General features: G+C 56.1%; 3 protein-coding genes across 3 annotated transcripts; all 3 read left to right on the forward strand.

Moving 5' to 3' along the window:
• Positions 1-3,917: 3,917 nt before the first annotated feature.
• Positions 3,918-4,609, forward strand: PRM2 (protamine 2). The gene is made up of 2 exons (XM_047779157.1): positions 3,918-4,227; positions 4,379-4,609. Exons 1-2 carry the CDS (start codon positions 3,993-3,995, stop codon positions 4,423-4,425), a joined length of 282 nt encoding a protein of 93 aa, XP_047635113.1. The 5' UTR covers positions 3,918-3,992; the 3' UTR covers positions 4,426-4,609.
• A 1,107-nt stretch (positions 4,610-5,716) lies between these two features.
• PRM3 (protamine 3) lies at positions 5,717-6,216 on the forward strand. The gene has a single exon (XM_047779158.1). It carries the CDS (start codon positions 5,878-5,880, stop codon positions 6,154-6,156), a length of 279 nt encoding a protein of 92 aa, XP_047635114.1. The 5' UTR covers positions 5,717-5,877; the 3' UTR covers positions 6,157-6,216.
• Positions 6,217-9,575: 3,359 nt separating this feature from the next.
• TNP2 (transition protein 2) lies at positions 9,576-11,259 on the forward strand. The gene is made up of 2 exons (XM_047779159.1): positions 9,576-10,047; positions 10,911-11,259. Exons 1-2 carry the CDS (start codon positions 9,651-9,653, stop codon positions 10,925-10,927), a joined length of 414 nt encoding a protein of 137 aa, XP_047635115.1. The 5' UTR covers positions 9,576-9,650; the 3' UTR covers positions 10,928-11,259.
• Positions 11,260-20,406: the final 9,147 nt, after the last annotated feature.

A 20,406-nucleotide genomic window follows, 5' to 3' on the forward strand; every position in this document is an offset into this window, starting at 1 on the left:
CATGTCTCCTGGAGTTAGATTATAAAGTTGACTAGGCAGGAACACGTCTGCCTTGTTTATCACTGTATGCAGGGCTTGCCGGAATCTGGCAAACATAGGGGCTCAATAATAATTTGTAAACTATCCGAGTGAATGAGTGAATGTCCTTACAGAGGTCACCTCGTGTCCCTCTGCGGATGCATCATGGCCCCGCCCTCCCTCACAAGGCCCTCCCACATGCCCATATATGGACGCGATGCAGGCCGACTCTGGCCCTGGTCTGTGAGGCCTAGGCCTCTGCGACCTCACAATGACCAGGGCCCTCCCCGCGTCTATAAGAGGCCCAGCAGTCAGCCCCTGGCACACAGCCTCCAAAGTTCCACCTGCTCACAGGTTGGCTGGCTCAACCAAGGCGGTATCCCCTGCTCTGAGCATCCAGACCGAGTCCATCCATCACCATGGCCAGATACAGATGTTGCCGCAGCCATAGCCGGAGCAGGTGCCGCCCCCGAAGACGAAGATGTCGCAGACGAAGGAGGCGATGTTGTCCGAGGCGGAGGAGAGGTAAGGGGGTCTATTCCATCACGGGGCGGTGGGGGGGGCGGGCAGAGCTGCGCTGGGCCTGGGGGTTCGGCTGGTGCTTTAATGTCCTCTCTCCCTCTTGTTCCCAGCGGTGTGCTGCCGCCGCTACACCGTTATAAGGTGTAGAAGATGCTAAACATGCAGTAGCAAGACCACCGCACTCCTGCCTGAAATAGTACCAACCTGCAAGACCCTCTCGCCGCATCTTGAACATGCCACCGTTCCAATGAAGTGAACAGGAGCCTGCTAACGAACAACGCCGCCTGTCAATAAATGTTGAAAAAATGCCACTCTGGTCTCATTTGCCTTGAGTGACTCGGGGAGGGGAGGGAGAGGAGGGCTTGGGGACACCAGGAAGAGAGGACATGAGTGAGGGTTGTCACAATGGATCTTGTTCCAAACTTCAGACTACTCCCAAGGCACAACCCACATCTGCCTCCCCCCTGCCGCCCCTTTATGGCTCCCTACCCAGGGGGACAGAAGCCGGCTGTACTAGTTTCTTAAGACCTCTCTTCCCTAGCTGTGCTCAGTGGCCTTCTGCTGAGAGCTTGAAATGGGCCACAGAGACTGGCAAATGCTACACATCAGGGCTTCCTCAGCCTTCCCCTGCCCCTGAGAGCCAGTAAGCCTTTACCAGTGAAGCTCAATACTATATCCCACCAATCCCCAAGGTGCCCGGAGCTGAAATTCCAGTTTACAGCCGTGTCCAGGTTACAGTGAGTCACCTGCCCACAGGGGCTGAGCGAAGCTTCTGTTAATCCTCAGACACAATAGCCCTAGTTAAGGAAACAAGGTGACTGGTCCACTCAACCCCTGTGATGCACCCAGATGTGACAACAGCTCACAGAACATTTCTGTCCCCCAGGCTTGAACGGTCTGATCTTTGCCACACAGTCTAGGTCACAATCTCACGGTGGCAGAGCAAAGCTCAGGCAGTTTCATCAGGGACCAGACCTCAATGACCCACTTCCCTAGAGCGATAGTCACAGAGACATGATGGCCATGACATCATGTAGAGTGCGCCGTGGAGCAGGTACTCGGCCTTCACCACTTCCAAGGCCACCCGAACATGCAAGGCAGACATGGATGGCCCCTCCTCACAGGTGAGGACACTGAGTGGGAGATGAACCTGCTTCCAGAACCCAATTACTAGATTGGTTCCACGCTCAGAAGATGCTGACCCTGGACCCCCAGGCAGGCTTTTTTTTTTTTTTTTGCCAATCTATTTTTTTTCTTTTTTTAAATTACTCAAATGAATTTATCACATCTGTAGTTGTATAATGATCATAACAATCTGATTTCACAGGATTTCCATCCCACAGCCCAAGCACATCCCCCCACCCCCCAAACTGTCTCCTCTGGAGACCGTAAGTTTTTCAACGTCTGTGAGTCAATCTGTTCTGCAAAGAAGTTCAGTCTGTCCTTTTTTCAGATTCCACATGTCAGTGAAAGCATTGGATGTTGGTGTCTCATTGTATGGCTGACTTCACCAGGCAGGCTTTTATGACCAGATCATGCTCCAGACATGGAGATTCTCACTTAGCAGGGGCTGGGGGGACCAGGCCTGGGCATTCATATTTTGATCAAGTGTCCTGGGGGAGCCTGAGGGCACAAATGAAGAGGCCTCTATATTATCACCTGTAACAAAATTACCACAAACTGGGAGTTCCCGTCGTGGCGCAGTGGTTAACGAATCCGACTAGGAACCATGAGGTTGCGGGTTCGGTCCCTGCCCTTGCTCAGTGGGTTAACGATCCGGCGTTGCCGTGAGCTGTGATGTAGGTTGCAGACGCGGCTCGGATCCCGAGTTGCTGTGGCTCTGGCGTAGGCCGGTGGCTACAGCTCCGATTCAGCCCCTAGCCTGGGAACCTCCATATGCCGCAGGAGCGGCCCAAGAAATAGCAACAACAACAACAAAGACAAAGACAAAAAAAAAAAAATTACCACAAACTTCACAGCTTAAAACACAAATTTATTATCCTACTTGGGACTCACGGGGATAAAATCAAGGTGTGAGCAGGTTTGGAAGCCTCAGGAAGCCTTGTCTTTCCCAGCTCCTAGAGGCCACCTGCATCCCTCAGTTCACAGCTCTGCTTCCATCTTCAAAGCCAGTGGTCCAGCATCTTCAAATCTCTCTTCCTGTGACTCTCCTACTTCTCTCTTTTTTATTTTATTTTATTTTATTTTTTTGGCTTTTTAGGGCTGCACCCTTGGCACATGGAAGTTCCTAGGCTAGGGGTCAAATCAGAGCTACAGCTGCTGGCTACCCCAGAGCCACAAGCCATGCAGGATCTGAGCTGCATCTACAACCTACATCACAGCTCAGGGCAACCGCGGATCCTGAACCCACTGAGCGAGGCCACGGATCGAACCACATCCTCATCTAGTCAGGTTCGTTACCGCTGAGCCATGACTCTTCCTTCTAAGGACCCATGTGCTTACAATGAACCACCCAGATAATCCAGGATGATCACACCTCTCAACTGTTCGCATTCAGAAAATCCCTTCTGCCCGTCAGGTAACACTCATAGGCCCAGGGATTAGCATGGACATGGAGTGGGGTGGGCATGGCTCTGTCTACCACATCCTCCCTGCAGATGCTAAGACTGATTCTGGATTTTTTCTTTTTTTTAAGATACTCCTCTTTTAATTTTATTGTTCTTTTACATCTTTTAGTTTCATTTTTTGCTACTTTCTTTCTTTTTTTAAATTGTTGTTTCCCCAATGATTCTGGATTTTAACAGGCCATCAAAGCACAGTGGGAACCCTAGGAGGAAGCCAGAGGTGGTGGAAAGGTGACACATTTTGGGGAAGGAAGAAGTCCCCAGGGTGCGGCTGGGGAGCCCGGGCCTGACCCTGAAGCCCGGCCTTACCCCTTACTTGCAGTGCCCGTAAGCAAGTCACTCAACCTCTCGGTGCCTCAGTTAATGAGTAAATGTATGGAATTTCTGGAATTTCTGGCAGAGAGTAAGCATAAGATCACCCTGGGGACAGATAAGCCCCACTCCCTACCCTGCGTGCTTTGCAAACCCCAGCCTGTGGCGCAGCTGCACGGGCGGGGGCGAGGAGCCTCGGGGGAGGCTATGCGGGGGCTCCCAGCAGTCGTGGGGGGGGATGAAGGCATTTGGACAGAAGAGGCTGGCGCTCTCCTGTGAGAGTCCCACCTTACGAGGGACAGGGACACGTTCTATGGGCGGCAGAGGTGAGGGCTGGCTGCCTGGGCTCTGTGCTGCTTTCACAGAAGGGGCCAAGGTGGGGACAATGGTGGGGTGGGGCTGCCAAGTCACAGTGGGGGCCCCCTTTATATACAAGTCCCCGGAGGGCTGCGGACAGACCCGACCAACACTATTAAGAGCAAGAGCCGGCGGGCAGGCCTCAGCCTCCTCCCCCAAGGCCACTGCAGCCCCGCCCGAGCCGCCTGACCCGCCACCATGGTCCGATGCCGCGTGCGGAGTCCAAGCGAAAGTCCGCAGCAGGGCTCTGGGCAGCAGCGCGAAAATGAGCGCCAGGACCAGGACCAGGAGCTGAGGCCGGAGGACGTCCCGGTCTACGGCAGGACCCACAGAGGCCGCTACCACTACAGACACAGGAGCCACACGCGGCGGCGGCGCCGCTCCTGCCGGAGGCGCAGGAGACGCGCCTGCCGGCACAGGCGGCACCGCAGAGGTCCGTGCCCCCCACCTCGCCCCCACGCCGGGCGCCCCCACGCCTCCAGACCAGGGCGCGGAAGGGCGGCGGCGGGAGGCTCGTGGAGCGCGGGAACGCCCTACCTCCCCACCCAGATTCCCTAGGCTCTAACTAGAACTTTTTCCTAAAGGCTGCAGACGGATCAGGAGGAGGAGAAGATGCAGAAGGAGGCTCTAAGCCTCCCTGGGCCCATCACACCCCTGGTTGGAAATGAAGGAAAAGAAAAAGTCACCTGCAGGAACCACCTCTCGAGACCATAGCAATCCCCCACGGATGCCCAGGCCCTGTGTTTGCAAGGAGCCCGCGAGATCTTGAGTAAAATGAGCAAAAGTCATCTGCCAATAAAGCTTGAGATGAGAAACTCGCTGAGCACAAACAGGGCTTCTATTTCCCATGGGGCTGGGGAGAGGGTGGGGGCCCCCCGGAGTACCACGCTGCTGTCTCACCCTGGGACACCCTTGGCATCCCATCACCCAGAGCCACTGGGATGCCAAAGACCACGCTACTCTACTCAACTGTGACCTTCGCATTTCCCTGTCAACCCCCATCTCACTGTCTCTCAACCTGAAGAACCTGAAGGGCTGTTCGGGCGGCTGGGGAAAGTGTGGACTGTGCCAGGATGGGAAGCAGGTCTGGCATGCTCCAGCAAGAACAAGGCTAGCATGGAGGGAACCAACAAGGGGCAAGGGGTGAGGCCTTGTGGGCCGCTCGAATTCTGAGATGGGACCCTCGTGACCATGACAGGGCCATGCTTGCTCTGGAGGCTCCAGGGCACAATCCATTCCTGCCTCATAATCCTTGGTGTTCCTCTGCTGCAGCCACACCTCCAACCCCTGCTTCCTGTGTGAAATCTCTCTGCCTCCCCCTCATGGGGACCCTTGTGCTTCAGGGGTCCACCCTGCTGCCCGGGGATAAGCCATCCGGGGAGGGTCGCTCCTCAGCCTTCCCCAGCCCTGGGGAGGGTGGGTATGTCAGAAGTGGACTCCTCGCCCTCAGAAGGACCAAGGGGGCTTTACCCCTCCCCGCAGGGGCATGTGCCGCTAAAGAGACCGTGACCCCAAAAGCTTAGGAGCCACTGCCTTTAAAGGGTGCTGTGAGGACAGGGAAGCGTGAGAAGGGTTTTCTTTAGTTTCAGAGAAGCCTGGGCATGAGGGTGAAGCCTGCCTGAAGGCACCACCCAGGTCCAGAAACCAGACAGCTCCAGCGGCCCTGGAAGCTGCCACCTCTCATCACACACTGTCAGCAGCTCTCTTGGCTGGTACTTCTGGGATGGGGGCAGGAGGCTGTGCGCTCTGCTGCTTCTGGAAATTCTATCCCGCACTGTCATTGGGGATAAGAAACGTGCTGGACTTCTGCCAGACGGAGAAGGCAACACAGCAGGCAGGCTGCAGAGGCGCGCCAGCATTTGGCCTTGGTCCTGCCCTGGGGGCGGGGAGGGGGGCACTCAGTGGGGCAACTGGGTCCGAGGTTTGAGTAGGCTGTCGGCCCAGACTTAGGTATCTGAGGGCGAGACGCTCGGGGGTGGGGGGCCCTTTGTGATGTCAGCACCCTGCCTACCACCCTCAACAGCCCCTGCACTCCCCACCAGTGGCCTTTCCTCCCAGTCCAGACAGGCAGCCAGAGTGGACCATGGGTTCCCGCTGTGCCAAGCTCAGCACGGGCCACGCCCGGGGCCACGAATCGTCCATGAAGAAGCTGGTGGCCTGCGTGAGTCAGGATAACTTCTCCTTGTCGTCGGAGGGCGAGGAAGAGGAGGAGGGAGAGGAAGAGGAAGAGGAAGAGGAAGAGGAAGAGGAGCTCCCTGTGCAGGGCAAGCTGTTGCTGATGGAGCCCGATCAGCAGGAGGAAGGCACCCAGAATGACCTTGTGGCCCAGCAGAGCCCCGAGCCCAAGCAGACACACTCCTGACCCACGGCGACGACGACGACGGCCTGGGAAGAGGTGCCTGCACTGCTCCAGAGCGGACTTTCAGAGAAGAGTCAATAAAAAGTCTCCAAGGAAACTTCTCCTCCTGTCTGGTCTCCCCGCCCCAAGGCTATGGTACCATGCGTGCATGTGTGTGTTCGTGCGTGTGTGTGTGTGTGTGTGTGTGTGTGTGTGTGTGCGTGTGCGTGTGCATGTATGTAGGAGGGTGAAGAGCAGGAGTCAGTGACCCCTGTCCTTGAACTCCAGCCAAAAGTCCTCACAAGGTCCACTCCCGTGACTTCTCGGCTGCCTTCCCCGCTTTGGGGGGTGGGAAGTGTGGTGGCCTGGGCTGGAAAGTCACCTGTGCCAGTCCCGTCTCCGGGGAAGGTTCCAAGTCTGAGCAGACATGGGCTGAGGGCACCCGCAGGACCAGCGTGACCCCCTCAGCAAGCCCCCACACACTAACCACAGACACTCTTCTTAGCACAGGCTCGGGAGCTCGGCACACCTGCTGACTTCTTGGCGCTAGCCGTGTGACACGGAGCCAATCGCTGCCTGTCTCTGACCCTCAGCCTGCCCTCCCTGTTTAAGGGGAGGTGAGTAGCTACCCCGTAGGCCAGCCGGCTAGGGGACCAACGGAAATGCTGGGTGGGAGCGGGCCTGGCAGTGGTGCATTTCACCGAGATGGGCACTGCCACCGTGGCAGTTCCATCTGACTCGTAGGCCCTGATTTTAGGGTCACAGCAGGTGGAGGGGTCTGGGTCCTTCTCAGCTGCCATCCTCACACTCAAGGTGACCCCGTGAACCCCACCAGAGGCTCACTTCTGCCCTTATCAAGAGCAGCCATGGGGGCAGAGCCGACAGCCCATCAGGGAAGTGGGTAAAGGGAGATCAGCAGAGGGGCCAGACACAGAGGCAGGCCCCAGGCCCCACGCCCACTCACTGGCCTTCCTCCAGAAGCAGCCTGGGTGTCTGTCACCCATCCTGGCCCCGGCTCCCTTAACCCTTTTCTTTCCAATAGAAATAACATTTGTGACCTCCACCCTCTTCCCTCAAGAATCCCCCAGGCCCCGGTGTCGGGGCTGAGAAGGGTCCTGCTGGGGCTGCCGGAGGGGCGGGGAGGACAGGGAGGCCTGGGGTTACTCAGAGGTGGCCACCGCTGAGGCCTGGGGCACCACAGGGCACGTGAGGTCTGAAGGAGGCAGCCCCACTGCCCGTGACCACCCAGCCTGCCCCGCCGGGCATCTCGGTCAGAACTTGTCCTTCTGTTCAAGTCCAACAGGTCCACCGACCCGTTCGAGTGCCCAGCAGACGTTTGCCAAGGCCCTGCTGTACGCCAGGCACTGTGCCAGCCACCGTGGGCCCTGTGATTAATGAAACAGTCTCCGTCCCACTCTGCTCTCAAGGGTGGGAAGGGGCAGTCAGAGCAGAGGGGAGAGGAAAAGAGGGGAGAGTCTTCATAGCCTGAGCAACCAACCAGCCCTGCTGAGCTCGCGCAAGGCAGTGCCTTCAGAACAGAGTTGCAGGGTCTCCCTAAGGCCCCCAGAGTCCTCAGTGACCACGAGGCTCGATGAGAGGTGGCAGGCCTGGAGGCAAATTCGGCTCTGTCACTGACCCGCTGTGGGACTCCGGGCTGGTTACTCAACCTCTCTGAGCCTGCCTCTCCCTTGTTGAGTGTAATAACCACACCTACCTCACAGGGCCTGTTGGCCTCTCAAGGCTGCTGTAACAAATGATCATACACTTGGTGGCTTAAAACAACAGAAATTTATCTTCTCACCTTCTAGAGGCCAGAAGTCTGAAATTAAAGAGTCATCTGGGCCACAGCTGCCCCACCCCCCACCCCCAGGGCCTATGGGAGCACCCTTCCTGCCTTGCCCAGCTCACAGGGGCTCTAGGCGCTCTTGCACTCGCAGCTGCACGCCTCTAACCCTGGCCTCTACCTTCCCGCAGTCTCCTCTCCCCATGCCTTCTCTCTCTCTTACTTATTCTGTCATTGGATTTAGGGCCTACCTGGATAATCCAGGATGCTCTAAATAGACTTAATTCCATCTGCAAAGAGGCTTTTTCCAAATGTGGTCACACGGATAGGTTCCAGGGCCTAGGACATGGACACAGCTTTGGGGGGAGTATTCAGTCCAATACAAAGGGTCACTGTAAGTCTCGGGGACCAAGCCGCCTAGAAAGAGTGGGCCCAGGAGCCCAGCCACGCAGGAAGCGCTCTGTAAACAGGATGGTTTTCACCATGAGTGATGTGACATGTGTATCAAGAAATAAGTTACAATAAAAACAGATGACAGCAAAGTTGTGCACAAGCAACAGCGAGGGCAAAGCAGACATGGGCGGGGTGGGGGGCCTTCCAGGGGGAGGGGAGATGGACGTGGAGGGAGCTTCCTGAGGGGAGGGGTGGGGAGGGCAGGCCAAGAGCTAAGACCAAGGGCGCTGGCCAAGGCATGGGGAGGGTGGGGGGCTGTGGGGAGAATGCTCCGTGCGAGGGAGCTCCAACCGGGCCTCGGGTGCGCGCCACTGTGGGTTTTCTGCCACAGGCGCTGGGAGGTCTGAGCACAATGTCCCACTGCACGCGGCCGCACCAGCAGGGAGGGGAGTAGTGTCAGAGGCAGGAACCAGAGAGAGGAAGACATTTTTCAAGGCCTCCTGTGGCTTGACAGGCATCTCGGGCTCACAAGAATACCAGGAAGGAAGGGACGACGTCCCTCTGTCAGATAAGGAAACAAGGCCTTGAAAACCAAAATGATCTGCCCAAGATGGGACATCAGGGCAAAGCGGGATCTGAACCCGGTCCTAAATCTCTCGGCTTTAAACCCTACTGGGGTGGGGGGCTTGCCAGGCAGCCCCAGGACCACCATCAGCCCATTTGGCTACTCTCGTCATCCATCCATCCATCGCCAGCCACCCAATAAGCCAGCCTATCACATCGCCCATGCGCGAGTCACCGGCCTCGCCGACCCCCGCCCCTGCTCTGCTGGGCTCAGGGCTGTGCTCCTGGCTTCCAGCCACCTGCGAGGAATAGGAACCAGAGCTGGGATGCTTGGAGGATGGGCTGGCCCTGAGGTACCCGCTGGACATAGATCCTCTCGTTGACTTTGCCCAATGTCCCCATGTAGGGGATGGATTCTTATGTCCCCCATCTACAAAGACAGGGGCTGGGGTTTGGTGAGGTGAATGCCCAGGGGAGGGAGCAGAAGGAAAGGAAGCAGCAGATCTGGGATGTGGACCCCAGGGTCACTCCTCTCAACCAACAATGGGAGGACCCCAGATGCCCTCTGAAAGCTGCCCCCGCCCCCGTGGGATAGGGTTAGGGGAAGGGCAGGGTGCTCTGTCCCAGTCAGGCCACATCTGTTACACCCCTGAGGCCTGTGCCATCACAATCGGTCCCGACTATATAACCAGGGGCTGCCAGGGCCTCTGTGAAGCTGGGTGTGCCTGAAGAGGAGGAGGAGGAGGAGGAGGCTCTGCCCCTCCAAGCGCGGCCTCCCATGGACACCAAGACTCAGAGCCTTCCCAACGCCCACACCCAGCCCCATAGCAACTCTGGGCCCCAAAGCCACGCCTGCAACCAGTGCAGCTGCAGCCACCACTGCCAGAACTGCAGCCAGAGCTGCAGCCGAAGCCAGAGTTGCAGCCGGAGCCGGAGCTCCAGTCAGAGTCCAACAGGCCACCGCAGTCTACCTGGCCACCAGAGCCAGAGTCTGAGCCCCAGCCCATCACCAAGGCATCGCAAACGTGCCATGCACTCCCACCGCTGCCCCTCTCGGCCCGGCAGCCGCTCCTGCAGCCACTCCAAGAAAAGGAAGAACGTGGAGGGGAAGGCGAACAAGAGGAAGGGAATCAAGAGGAGCCAGCAGGTGTACAAAACTAAGAGGCGGAGCTCAGGTACCTTTCAGGCTGGTGGGGAAGGGCCGCAGGGGGAGCAGCCCAGCCAGACTTTGGGGGAAGTGAGGTGAGGGTGGCAGCCTCCCAGCCAGAGGGCAGAGGTGCAACAGGCAAGGGTAACGGGGGAGAAGCAGCTATGGCCGTTGTGTACACAATACACCGAGACACCAGGTCTTTAAATAAACTGGACGGGTTGATTGGAGGGATGGCAGATTAGCTAGAGGAAGCATGGACGGGGGTGAGGCTGGGTGGATGAACATCAGGTTGGTTAGGCAGAGGGGTGGAATGCATGTATGAAAGGACAGAACAGTGGATGTGATTGGCTGAATTGGGTTGAGGTGCGGGTAGGCCGAATGAATTGGCTGGGCGGATGGCTGAGTAGATTAGATACGCTTGGAAGGATGTGGTTGGTGAATGGATGGTGAATTGAACATAGCTGGCTATCTGGTGGGGTAAATTTTGAGAGGATGGCTGGTTTGATGAATTGGTTAAATAACGGTTGTCCAGGTGGGCGGATGATGAGATGTTCAGTGGATGGATAAAGAGGTAGATAAACTGACTGGCTAACTGGATAGATGGATGAATGGAATAACTGGGCCAATAGATGGAAGAAAGGATATTTGGACTGGCGGACTGGATGGGTAGCCTGGATATTGTTTAGAGAATGAAATGAATGTTGCACTGGGTGATTCATGGGTGCATAATAAATGGAAGGATTCACAAGTCAAAGGGGCCTGAAGACTGCCAGGCCCCATCCCCGCCCCGTATGTGATTACACATGAGCATCCAAAACCCAAAGGAGCAGGTTGTGACTATGAAGCACTCTGCTCTTAAAGGCTCCCTTTCCCATTCCTATTCCTTAGGGCGAAAATACAACTGAGAAGACACCCCAAGGCTTGTTCCTGTGTCGGTTTCACCCAGATGAGAAACGCCATCACACGTGGAATGCTGGAAGGAAGAAGTCAAACTTTTGGCAGGAACATGTTACTACATTGATTTCTATGCAACATTGAGTAAAGCTTGTACACAGGATGACTTAGCCTTGAGTTGGCATTTTGATTTCACTAAAGGGGGTCACGTGTTTGGGGGCCTGGTTTAGAAGCACAAAGCAGGGAAGTGGCTGGGTAAGGAGGAGGGCCATGTCCTGTGACAGTCACTCATGGAAGTATAAGGAGCCAGTCCTGCCACAGGGGCAGAAATGAAAGGCAGCTGGAGGCACCAAGAAGCCTTTGGAGTGGACGGGCAACACTCCGCTTGGGCAGAGCCCTCCCTTGCCCCACCTGCTCCCATATTTGTACACATGAGCGCACACTCCCGCGCATGCACACATGCACAGAGGATGCCCACGGGTCCACACACTGTTCATGTGATCCACATATGCAGCAGGCAGCCGAGGCACATGGCAGGAGAGTTTGAATCCTGGCTCATCTCGTTTCCCCGTTGTGTGACCTTGGGCTGGTGATCAACCCTTCTGAGCCTCGCCTGTTGTTTCAACAAACTTCACTAAGCGACCACGTGTTTTCAGGGGCTGGGCTAGGCCCTGTTCTCAGAACACACAAACTCATGAGCACAAGATCTCCTGGTCACATTACGCGGTGGTATCAAGGGGGCAAGGTCTGGATGTAACGCTGAGCGACTCTGGTGGGACAGGGGTGGGGAGGGAGGTCAAGGGCCACTGGAGCCTGAGGGAAGCACATTCCAGGCCAGGGGACCAGCATATGTGAAGCCCCAAGGAGGCTCTGCTAGAGTTTTCCTTGTGGCTCAGGAGAAACAAACCTGACTAGCATCCACAAGGATGTAGGTCCAATCTCTGGCCTCGCTCAGTGGGTTAGGATCTGGTGTGGCTGTGGCTGTGGTGTAGGCCAGCAGCTATAGCTCTGATTGGACCCCTAGCCTGGGAACTTCCATATGCTGCCGGTGTGGCCCTAAAAAGATGACAAAACAAAACAAAACAGAACAACCCCAAGCCTCTGCTGTTCTTGGTATGTCATATAAAGTACCAGACAACTTGTTGTGAAGCTGCCAGGAAAAAGGATCAGGGACTGGTCAGGGTCCCACATAAACAACTTTCCAACCTTCAAACTCACAAGCCTTGGTTTTCGGGTCAGACCCAAGTTGCCTCTGGCTTCTGCACCCTGAGTGGGGGACCGTGGACTGGCCATGCTCATTACCCTGAGACCCCCTCAACCTCATCTGTCCTGGGGGCAGTAAGGCCAACCCCGGAGGGCAGACCACCCTTGCTAGGCCCCCTTCTATGACACCTGGCATGTGGGCTAAAGGAGAGGGGCGAACATGTGGAAACGGCGGGGGTGCCTGCGGTGGAGGGCGGGGACAGAGAAATGCTGGGGATCCTGGAGCAAGGCCTCATGGTGGGGGTCAGGCCGCAGCACACAGATACAGAATCACTGAGGTGCATGCCTGATGTGTACGTTATGCGCCAACCAGCAAGGTCTCAGGTAGACAAGAGGAGGCCAAGTTTTGCAGGACACTGAGCTCCTCGGAGCCCTGGGCAGTGGTGGGTTCTTTCAGACCTGGCTGTGTGGCCTGAGCAGGTCACTTCTCCTCTGCAGCCCGGTCCCCTCCTCTGTAAAATGGGAGGCTAAAGTGCCTCCCTTGAGGGGTTGGGAGGGGGTGTCATGGAAATAATGCATATGGCAGCGTCCAGCAGAGGGTTCGGCACTCCGTTTGCTCTGAGGGGGTCCCTTGACCTCCTGCAGACTCCGAAGAGAAGTGATTTGATCAAGGTCTCTTGGAAGGTAGGTTTGGGATCAGAGGTTCATGCTTCGCCCCAAACCTCCTGGTTCCCTGTTTAAAATCATAAGGCCACATAATGTCATGATAGTCAGTGACATGATAGTCACTCAGTACAGCAGTGTGGGATGTGCTTGTAGGCAGCACATTTTAAGAGAAGAGGCAGAGACAGAGAGTCAGAGGATAAGGTCAGGGGCTTTGAGCCCCACACAGCAAAGGACCTCCCTATTCCCTGGACAGTGTCCTTTAATGATACGACCACTGGAGGCAGGAGCTCTTCTATTACAGGGACACCATCTCTGCAATAGAGGAAGTAAGCTGGATGCAGACAGACTCGGTCACATGTGTGGGTTATGGACCCATCCTAACACATTTCCCTGAAACCAACACTCAGGAAAAAAGTGGCACAAACACACACAGACACACATACAAAAAAATCTCCATTCAAACTCACCCAGACACAGAGCCCTGGGTTCACACACGGACCCCCAAATTACACGGACCCCCAGATACACGGACTCCCAGATACACAGCCCCCCTTCACACACATACACACACACACACTGAAACACACAAGCAAGCACACAGCTATTCTCCCGCAGTCACACACCTGCAGACACACAGCTACTCTCCCGCGGACACACACATGATAACAAGTGGAGAGAAATCAAACCACAGACTCATTCTTTCACTTGCTGGGCTGGGGGTGGGGCGGCAGGAGTTTGGGGGCTGGCTTGCTGGAAACCCTATTTCAAGAAACAGAGAGAAACAGTTGCTAAATTCAGCCACATTCTGAAGGCAACCTAACCTGCCTTTCTGGTCAAGAGACCTAATTTTGGCTGGATGCCGGAGTAAGGAGGGCCCTGAAAGAAAGACCTGGCTCCCCTGTGGTGGGACTCTCGCTCAGCTGCCTGGGGAGCTGTCACTCCTGCGGGCCCGAGTGGTCACTAAGGGGCCCAGCAGTCCTGCGGGGAGTGAAGAGCAGCCAGGGAAGGGGGTACAGAGCCTATGTCGAGCTGTCAACCTGAGGTACGATTTGGGAGGAAAACTACCTCAAACTGTACCACCTCCCCCATTCGCTCGCTGGGTGACCCTAGGCCTGTCTCTGAACCTCTCTGAGCCTCATGTGCGCCACAGGCTTTGTGAAGCAATCCAAGGCACATGCCATCTGGACCGCTGCAGCCCAGTACTTAGCGTGGGGCCGGCACATATCAGGAGCTCAGTAGAGCTTTGCTGAATGGAAGAATGTGCAGACATTAATGCAACAGTGAGATGCCGGCTATGGGCCACTCAGTGGGCAAAACCAGAAAAGGTTGGATAATAACAAGTGCTGGGAAGGCACGGGGAGGCAGAGGGCAGCAGCGAGGATGGCAAACCAGCACAGCGTGTGGTGGGCAACTGGGCAGCGTCCGAGAACATTTACAGCGTGCAGAGCAGGGCTCACACATGTGGGCCAGGATGCAGGGTCATGTGATTTGCAAGAGTAAAAAACTGGAAACACCCTAAGTATATACCCACAGCATGGCTAAACGAACACACGGGTTCACTGACGATTATTGTGCAGTTTTTAGTTTTGTTTTCTGTTTTTTGTTTTTTTTTTCTTTTCAGGACCGCGCCCGTGGCATATGGAGGTTCACAGGCTAAGGGTTGAATTGGAGCTGTAGCTGCCAGCCTACACCACAGTCACAGCAACGCCAGAGCTGAGCCCCATCCGCAACCTACACCACAGCTCATGGCAACGCCGGATCCTTAACCCACTGAGTAAGGCCAGGGACCGAACCCGCATCCTTATGGATACTAGTCAGGTTCGTTACCACTGAGCCACAATGGCAGCTCCATCATGCAGTATTTAAAGGAATGAGGTTGACCTATGTGTGGCCTCTCCTGGTTGCCAGGATATGCTGCTGCGTGGAAAGGGCAAGATGGGGAAAGGGTTACCATTGATGGAGGGGAAATTCTACACGAAGCAACACTGTCCTTTTAGAGGGAAAATGCAGGCATGTGGGTGCCTGGAAAAGCATCTGGAAGACTAAGCTGAGGCCTGGGAATATGTCTGGGGAGGGGAAATAATTTTCTACAAGGAAACAGACAAATAAAGTAGGGCGGAAAGGGTGTCAGTGAGGCACCTGGTGCTCAGCCAAGCTCTGCTGCCTCTGAACAGAGAGCACGGGAATGCTGGATGTAAACTCTGAGTCTGCAAAGGCTTCGTATTATCTGTCCTCGGTGCCATCTGCCCTTTCTGGGCTCGCTGCAGGCAAGGTGACCCCGAAGGCTCTCCTCAGGGAGAGTCGCTGCCTTCCCCAAGCCAAGCCTCTGCCCAGAAACCATCAGGGTGGCCCCAGGGCCTTTCCTGCTTTCTTGATCCTCATCGCCTGTCACCTGCCCCTTGGGCCCTCACACGTTGGTCTCCGGGCCTTTGCTGGCGCCGCGCTCTGCCAGGGGCGCTCTCCCTTCTCCCTGGGCCAGGTCTCTCTTGCTCTTCAAAGTGCAGGTGAAGGGCCACCGCCTCCCAGAGCCCACTCAGCCCTGCCGGCCCAGCCAGGGACTTCTGCTGGAGCCAGCAGGCTGTGGGCTGCCCACAGCACGTCTATTGCTGGTCTTCGTGCCCCGAAACGATGGGCCTCAAGCTGGCCTCTCTCAGCAGCTTTCCCACTCCCCATGGTGGGGGCTGGTGCCCAGGGTTGAGGAGACGCCCTGCCCCGACTCTCGGCGTCCCCAGCCTGCTGATGGTCAGCCCTTTCATCTAGCTCCACAGCTTCTGCAAATGCTTGTTTCCCCTATGTGTCAACTGCCAAAGGTCACTGCCAGTGTCCCTGTTGTCAGCTGCTGACACTTACTTTGCTACTTGCAGGATGGGGTAGGGTGGCCACCAGATGGGCAGACTAGAAGAGGGTGGACAAATAGAAACCATGGGCTCCCAGTGAGGTGCTGCGAGACTCACTGAGGAAAAGGCACTGGGCCTGCCAGGCTTAGGTTTTCGGACGGTTCTTGCGGCCACTAGATGAAGGCGACATGCCAGAAGCTACAATGGGGGGGGGGCTGGGTCTGTGTCTGGACCCCATAACCAGAGTTTCAGAAGTCTGCTTTCCTCTTCTGGAGTTTCTGACCCAGTCCCAGCACCCACTCTGCTTTCTGAAAGCTGGCGAGTACCGGGTACTGCCCGTAAGCTCTGACCTCATCTCCCGCCTTCATCCGCCATGTGGGTTGAAGAGGCTTGCTGGAATGTCCTCACCAAGTCTCCCCAGGATCTGGGGGCCCAGCCACCAGCTCAGGCCATCAGTCCTCTGTCCGACGAGAGCCTTCTCCTTGGGCTCAAGTGTCCCCAGCTGCACACCCCTTCTCACCACCGAAACACACTATCTTTCCTGCTGTGGGGACAAGGTTCCACCCGAGGTAACGAAGCAACCTGTCTGGAGAAAGAGGCCTCCGAGTGGGATGCAGCCCAGCCCCCAGGCTCTCCAAAATACTCGAAGCTGTTCCACCAGCCCCCAGAGAAGTACCTTCCTCGCCTAGTACATGGAGACACAGAATTTCCAAGTCACAGAACCATGGGCGAGAGTGAACAAGACACCCTCGCCTGGCCCAGAGCGGGCTCCGAAAACAGTGCCTCCACTTCCAGGGTCTCCTGGGAAGGGAGGGCTGACCCCAGAACTCAGGTCGGATGCATGTCCTGGCTGTCCCTGAGGACTGTCTTTGCACCCATTTCAGGAACTAGTGTGGTGACACGGGGGTGGGGGGCACGGACCGTCGTGAGGTATGTCCCAAGGTCCCCACTGTCACCACTGTGGCTACAAGCCCCAAGCTGTCCGGGAAGTCAGCAGCCGGAGTTTTTTTCCACACCCAACCCGGTAGTGTCTCCTGCAGTCAGGGTGAAATCCAAACCCCTCCCACGTCCCAACAAAACCTTGTCCCATCAATTGGACCCCCTCAACCTCTATACCTCACCCCTGCACTCACTCCTTGCTCCCTACACCAACTATACATGTCTCCTTTATGATCCTCAGCTCCGCCAATCACTCCCACCACAGGGCCTTTGCACTGGTGGTTCTCTCTCCCTGGAATCCTTTTCATCCCGCTTTTAGAAAGGCCTCAGCTCCAACCTGCCCTGTCTGCCTCACCTCACTCCTGTCCCCACACCTTGCTGCCCCCTTTCCCCTGTTTATCTTCCCAGAGCATTTACCATGGTCTGAAATGACCATGTGAATTCACTCTCGGGGTCTCCCTGAAGACCCCTGAGTCCTAGTGCCTGGCAGACAGGAAGCACTCAATAAAAACCTACTGAATAAATACTGAAATTGTGAAGTAAGCATAATTACCCTACCTTGCAGATGAGGAAACTGAAGTACAGAGATGCTAGGAAGCTGGCCTTGGGCCATGTGCTCACGAAGCGATGGATTTAAACCCAGGCCAGCTGACAGCAGAATCCATGCTCCAAACCCCATAGCTCAGGGCTCCCCAGAAGCACAGACTCCCATGGGAATCTTGGCTGTGAAGAAAGGCTGAGGAGCCTGGAGCACAGGGCAGTTTCAAGATTACAAGACCTAACCAGGGGCTGCTTTTCCCAGCAGGACTTTGCCAAAGCTAGAAAAAGAAACTGAAAAAACTGAGCTCTGAGCGCCAAACCCATGACCCCCCCCCCCCCCCCCCGCTACTGACTGGACCTCTCACTTCTCAGCTGCCAGGGGGGTGGGGTGGGGGGAAAACCAGCCCACATGTCTGGCCGTGGCCAGACAAGCTGTGGACCTAGGGCTGACCCAACCGCCCCGGGACAAGAAGCCACTCCTGCTCATCACTTTGCTCCGTGCCTGGCACCCTGCTTCAGGTTTTGTTTCTGTGCTGCTCTGTGAGGCGTCAAACTTCCAATGCCCTTCTGAGGCCCAGAGAGAGCAGGCTGCTCGGCTGGGGTCTCATGGCCGTTGGAGTCCAAACTCCTCAGGGCTCCCATGCTGCCCAGCTTCCCAGGAGCCTGGCAGACAGATGCTTGTCAATCAGCATGTTTCTTTTTCCCTTTCTGCGTCTGGATTTGGTTTCGTTTTGAACTGGAGATTTGAGAATGAAACCAGAGCTATGGTAACGGTCACTGCTGGTGGGGAGGAGACCCACGTGTGCTCAGCAACTTGTGCCTGTCTCACCACGGTTGCACAACCAGGATCTGGTTTGCATGGAGGGTAAGGCCAGGGCCATTGTCCACACAAGGAAACCGAGACTCAAGGGGGCCCAGGGCCACAAAGGGTGAGACAGAGGCTTGACTGGCAAGACCTGGAGCCTTTCCAAACTTATGCACAGGAGGGAAGTCTGCAGAAAGGTCCTCACGCCTCCCCCAGGAGGCCCAGGATACAAATGAATCGCTCTGATTTCTTTGCCATCTACTGTTTTTCCAGAAAACAAACCAGGACTCGAGATCACCAGGAATCGGATTGAAGGTGGGGAAGAGTTTATGGCAGAGCAGGCCAAGGCTTTGGGGTCTCTCATCCCGGATATAAGTCTCCACTCTGCCCCTTCTGAGTTGTGTGCCCCTGGGCAAGTGGCTCCCTCTCTAAGCCTCAGTTTCCCTATCTGTATAATGGGCAGATTGGATTGTTGTGCCAATCCAGGGTCTAAGGACTCTAAAGCACTGAGTACACAGTTTAGGCCAATGCTAAATGAATATCGGTAAACAAAGTGAAGGCGGGGGCGCCATGGGGATGGGTGGGAGTGTGGCGGCAAGTGGAGGACCAAGGGGAGGAGGCCCGAGTCTCCGGAAAAAGAGGTAGGAGTCACCTGGGCTGTCGATGGGGGGCGGGGGGCATGTGGGCCACCAGCTATTTATACATCTCCCTCTGCCCAGAGGCCTGCCAAGTAGACCGCTGGCAGGAAGACAAGTCATACAGGAGCCAGCCCAGCCTGGCTGCCTTCTCTGGGACTGGACCACCCACCCCCAGCTCAAAGGGAGAAGGAGGTGCTATGCCTCCCCACTGCCAGCATCCAGGGGCCATGAAACTCTCCTTCTACTCCCCCATGCCTTCTATGGCCTGCTCTCCTTGGGCTAGGGCTTCTAAAATAAAGCCAAATGTCTGTGGCTCCAATACGCTGCCACAGCCACAGCCAGCCGCTGATGGACAATAACAGCAACAGCAAACACCTCCTGAATGCTTATTCTACACCAGGGGTTGTTCAAAGCACCTGACCCATTAGCACTCATTTAATCCCTGTACTTGGAGGGAGACAATATCATGACCTTCTTCATAGATGGAGACACCAAAGCAAAGGAGTTAATTACATGCTCAGGGTCACAAGGACAGAAAGTTGCATAGTTGTCATTGGAAACCAGCTAGTCTGGGTCCAAAGTCCAGCTTTGAACCATTACTTTATATTTTGTCACTTACCACAAGGCGGCCCCATGCAGCTGGTCCTGAATGACCACAGCACCTGACCACTGGCACATGCATGGCTCTGCATCTTCTCACTCCCTTGCACCCAAGTGCACGTTCACACACACAACCCAGGGCACACACAGAACCATATCAATGACCAACACCAGCTGCTGTGAACATGAATTCAGGGAGCCAAGGGGGTTCTAAGCAAGCTGGTCCTGGGCCATCCCCTTGTGTTCACGAGGAAACACAGGGGGGCTGGGTTCAGGGATGACAAGCGCAGAGGCTGGAGGACCTGGCACCAGGGCTCCAAGCAGAGGAGCGAGCTGGGCTGCAGCCTGAGATCTGCCTGTAGAGGGCAGTGTGCAGCCAGGGTCGGCCAAGCCTGGTGTCCTCCGCGTGATGCCTTCCGGCTCTGAGACTCACCACCCACCAGCCTCAAAGCTCATTCGCTCTTTCTTTCATTCAAAAATACAAATAGCAGCCAGGCACCTATTCCGTGCCTTTCCAGGACAAACAGGATCACACACAAATGTACGAATCACAACTGGTACCCCGTCATCCCAAAGCCGAGGTGCGAGTGTGGGAAGGGAGCAGACGCGAGCAGTGGGGAGGCAACAGTAAAGTAGACGAGGGGGAAGAGGAGGGCTGGCCAGGAAAACTCAGAGCAGGTTTTTGGAATTAACACATCTGAAAATGAACCATTTTTTCATTGGGCTCCAGAGTGCCTAGCTGCTCCTCTTCCCGAAATAAAAGCAAGGAGGGCGTGCCTCCTTCGGAGCTCCCCCTCCACCAGTCACTGAGCCTCAGTTTCTCCGGCTGCGGCGTAGTAGAGGGCCGGCCAAGGCCACCGGCAACCGACCTTGCCCGGCCCCGCCCGGTTTCCGAGGAACTGGGTGAGCAGCGAAGGCGCCCCTCCCGCGCCGCCGAAGGGTTCCTCCGAAGCCTGTGGTCAGATCGTCGCTTCCTGGGAAGCCCAAGACAAAACTGGGGACAGCAACAGGCGGGGAGGGGCGCAGAAGCAGCCATCTAGAGGCTCCGGCACTACGGGGCAGAGCAATGGCGAAAGCAGTCCGGAGGGGTCCCAAACGAGACTCCAAGGGCGGGTGGAGGTGTCTGGCTCCAGAGTAGAGGACCCAGATCTAGCCAAGATGGGTGATGAGACACCTGATGGGGCAGAAGAATGTGCTAGGGTCAGTCCAAAGTATCCTGAAGGGCTTGGCTGCAGAAATCTGCGACCGAGAGCAGTGGCGGG

The sequence above is a fragment of the Phacochoerus africanus genome, chromosome 5 (assembly GCF_016906955.1).
Source record: "Phacochoerus africanus isolate WHEZ1 chromosome 5, ROS_Pafr_v1, whole genome shotgun sequence".
Lineage (NCBI taxonomy): Eukaryota > Metazoa > Chordata > Mammalia > Artiodactyla > Suidae > Phacochoerus > Phacochoerus africanus.

Coding starts and splice junctions, on each gene's coding strand:
- PRM2 (XM_047779157.1), top strand. CDS start 3,993: ATGGTCCGATGCCGCGTGCGGAGTCCAAGCGAAAGTCCGCAGCAGGGC. Junction 4,228..4,378: donor GCACAGGCGGCACCGCAGAG/GTCCGTGCCCCC, acceptor TTTTTCCTAAAG/GCTGCAGACGGATCAGGAGG.
- PRM3 (XM_047779158.1), top strand. CDS start 5,878: ATGGGTTCCCGCTGTGCCAAGCTCAGCACGGGCCACGCCCGGGGCCAC.
- TNP2 (XM_047779159.1), top strand. CDS start 9,651: ATGGACACCAAGACTCAGAGCCTTCCCAACGCCCACACCCAGCCCCAT.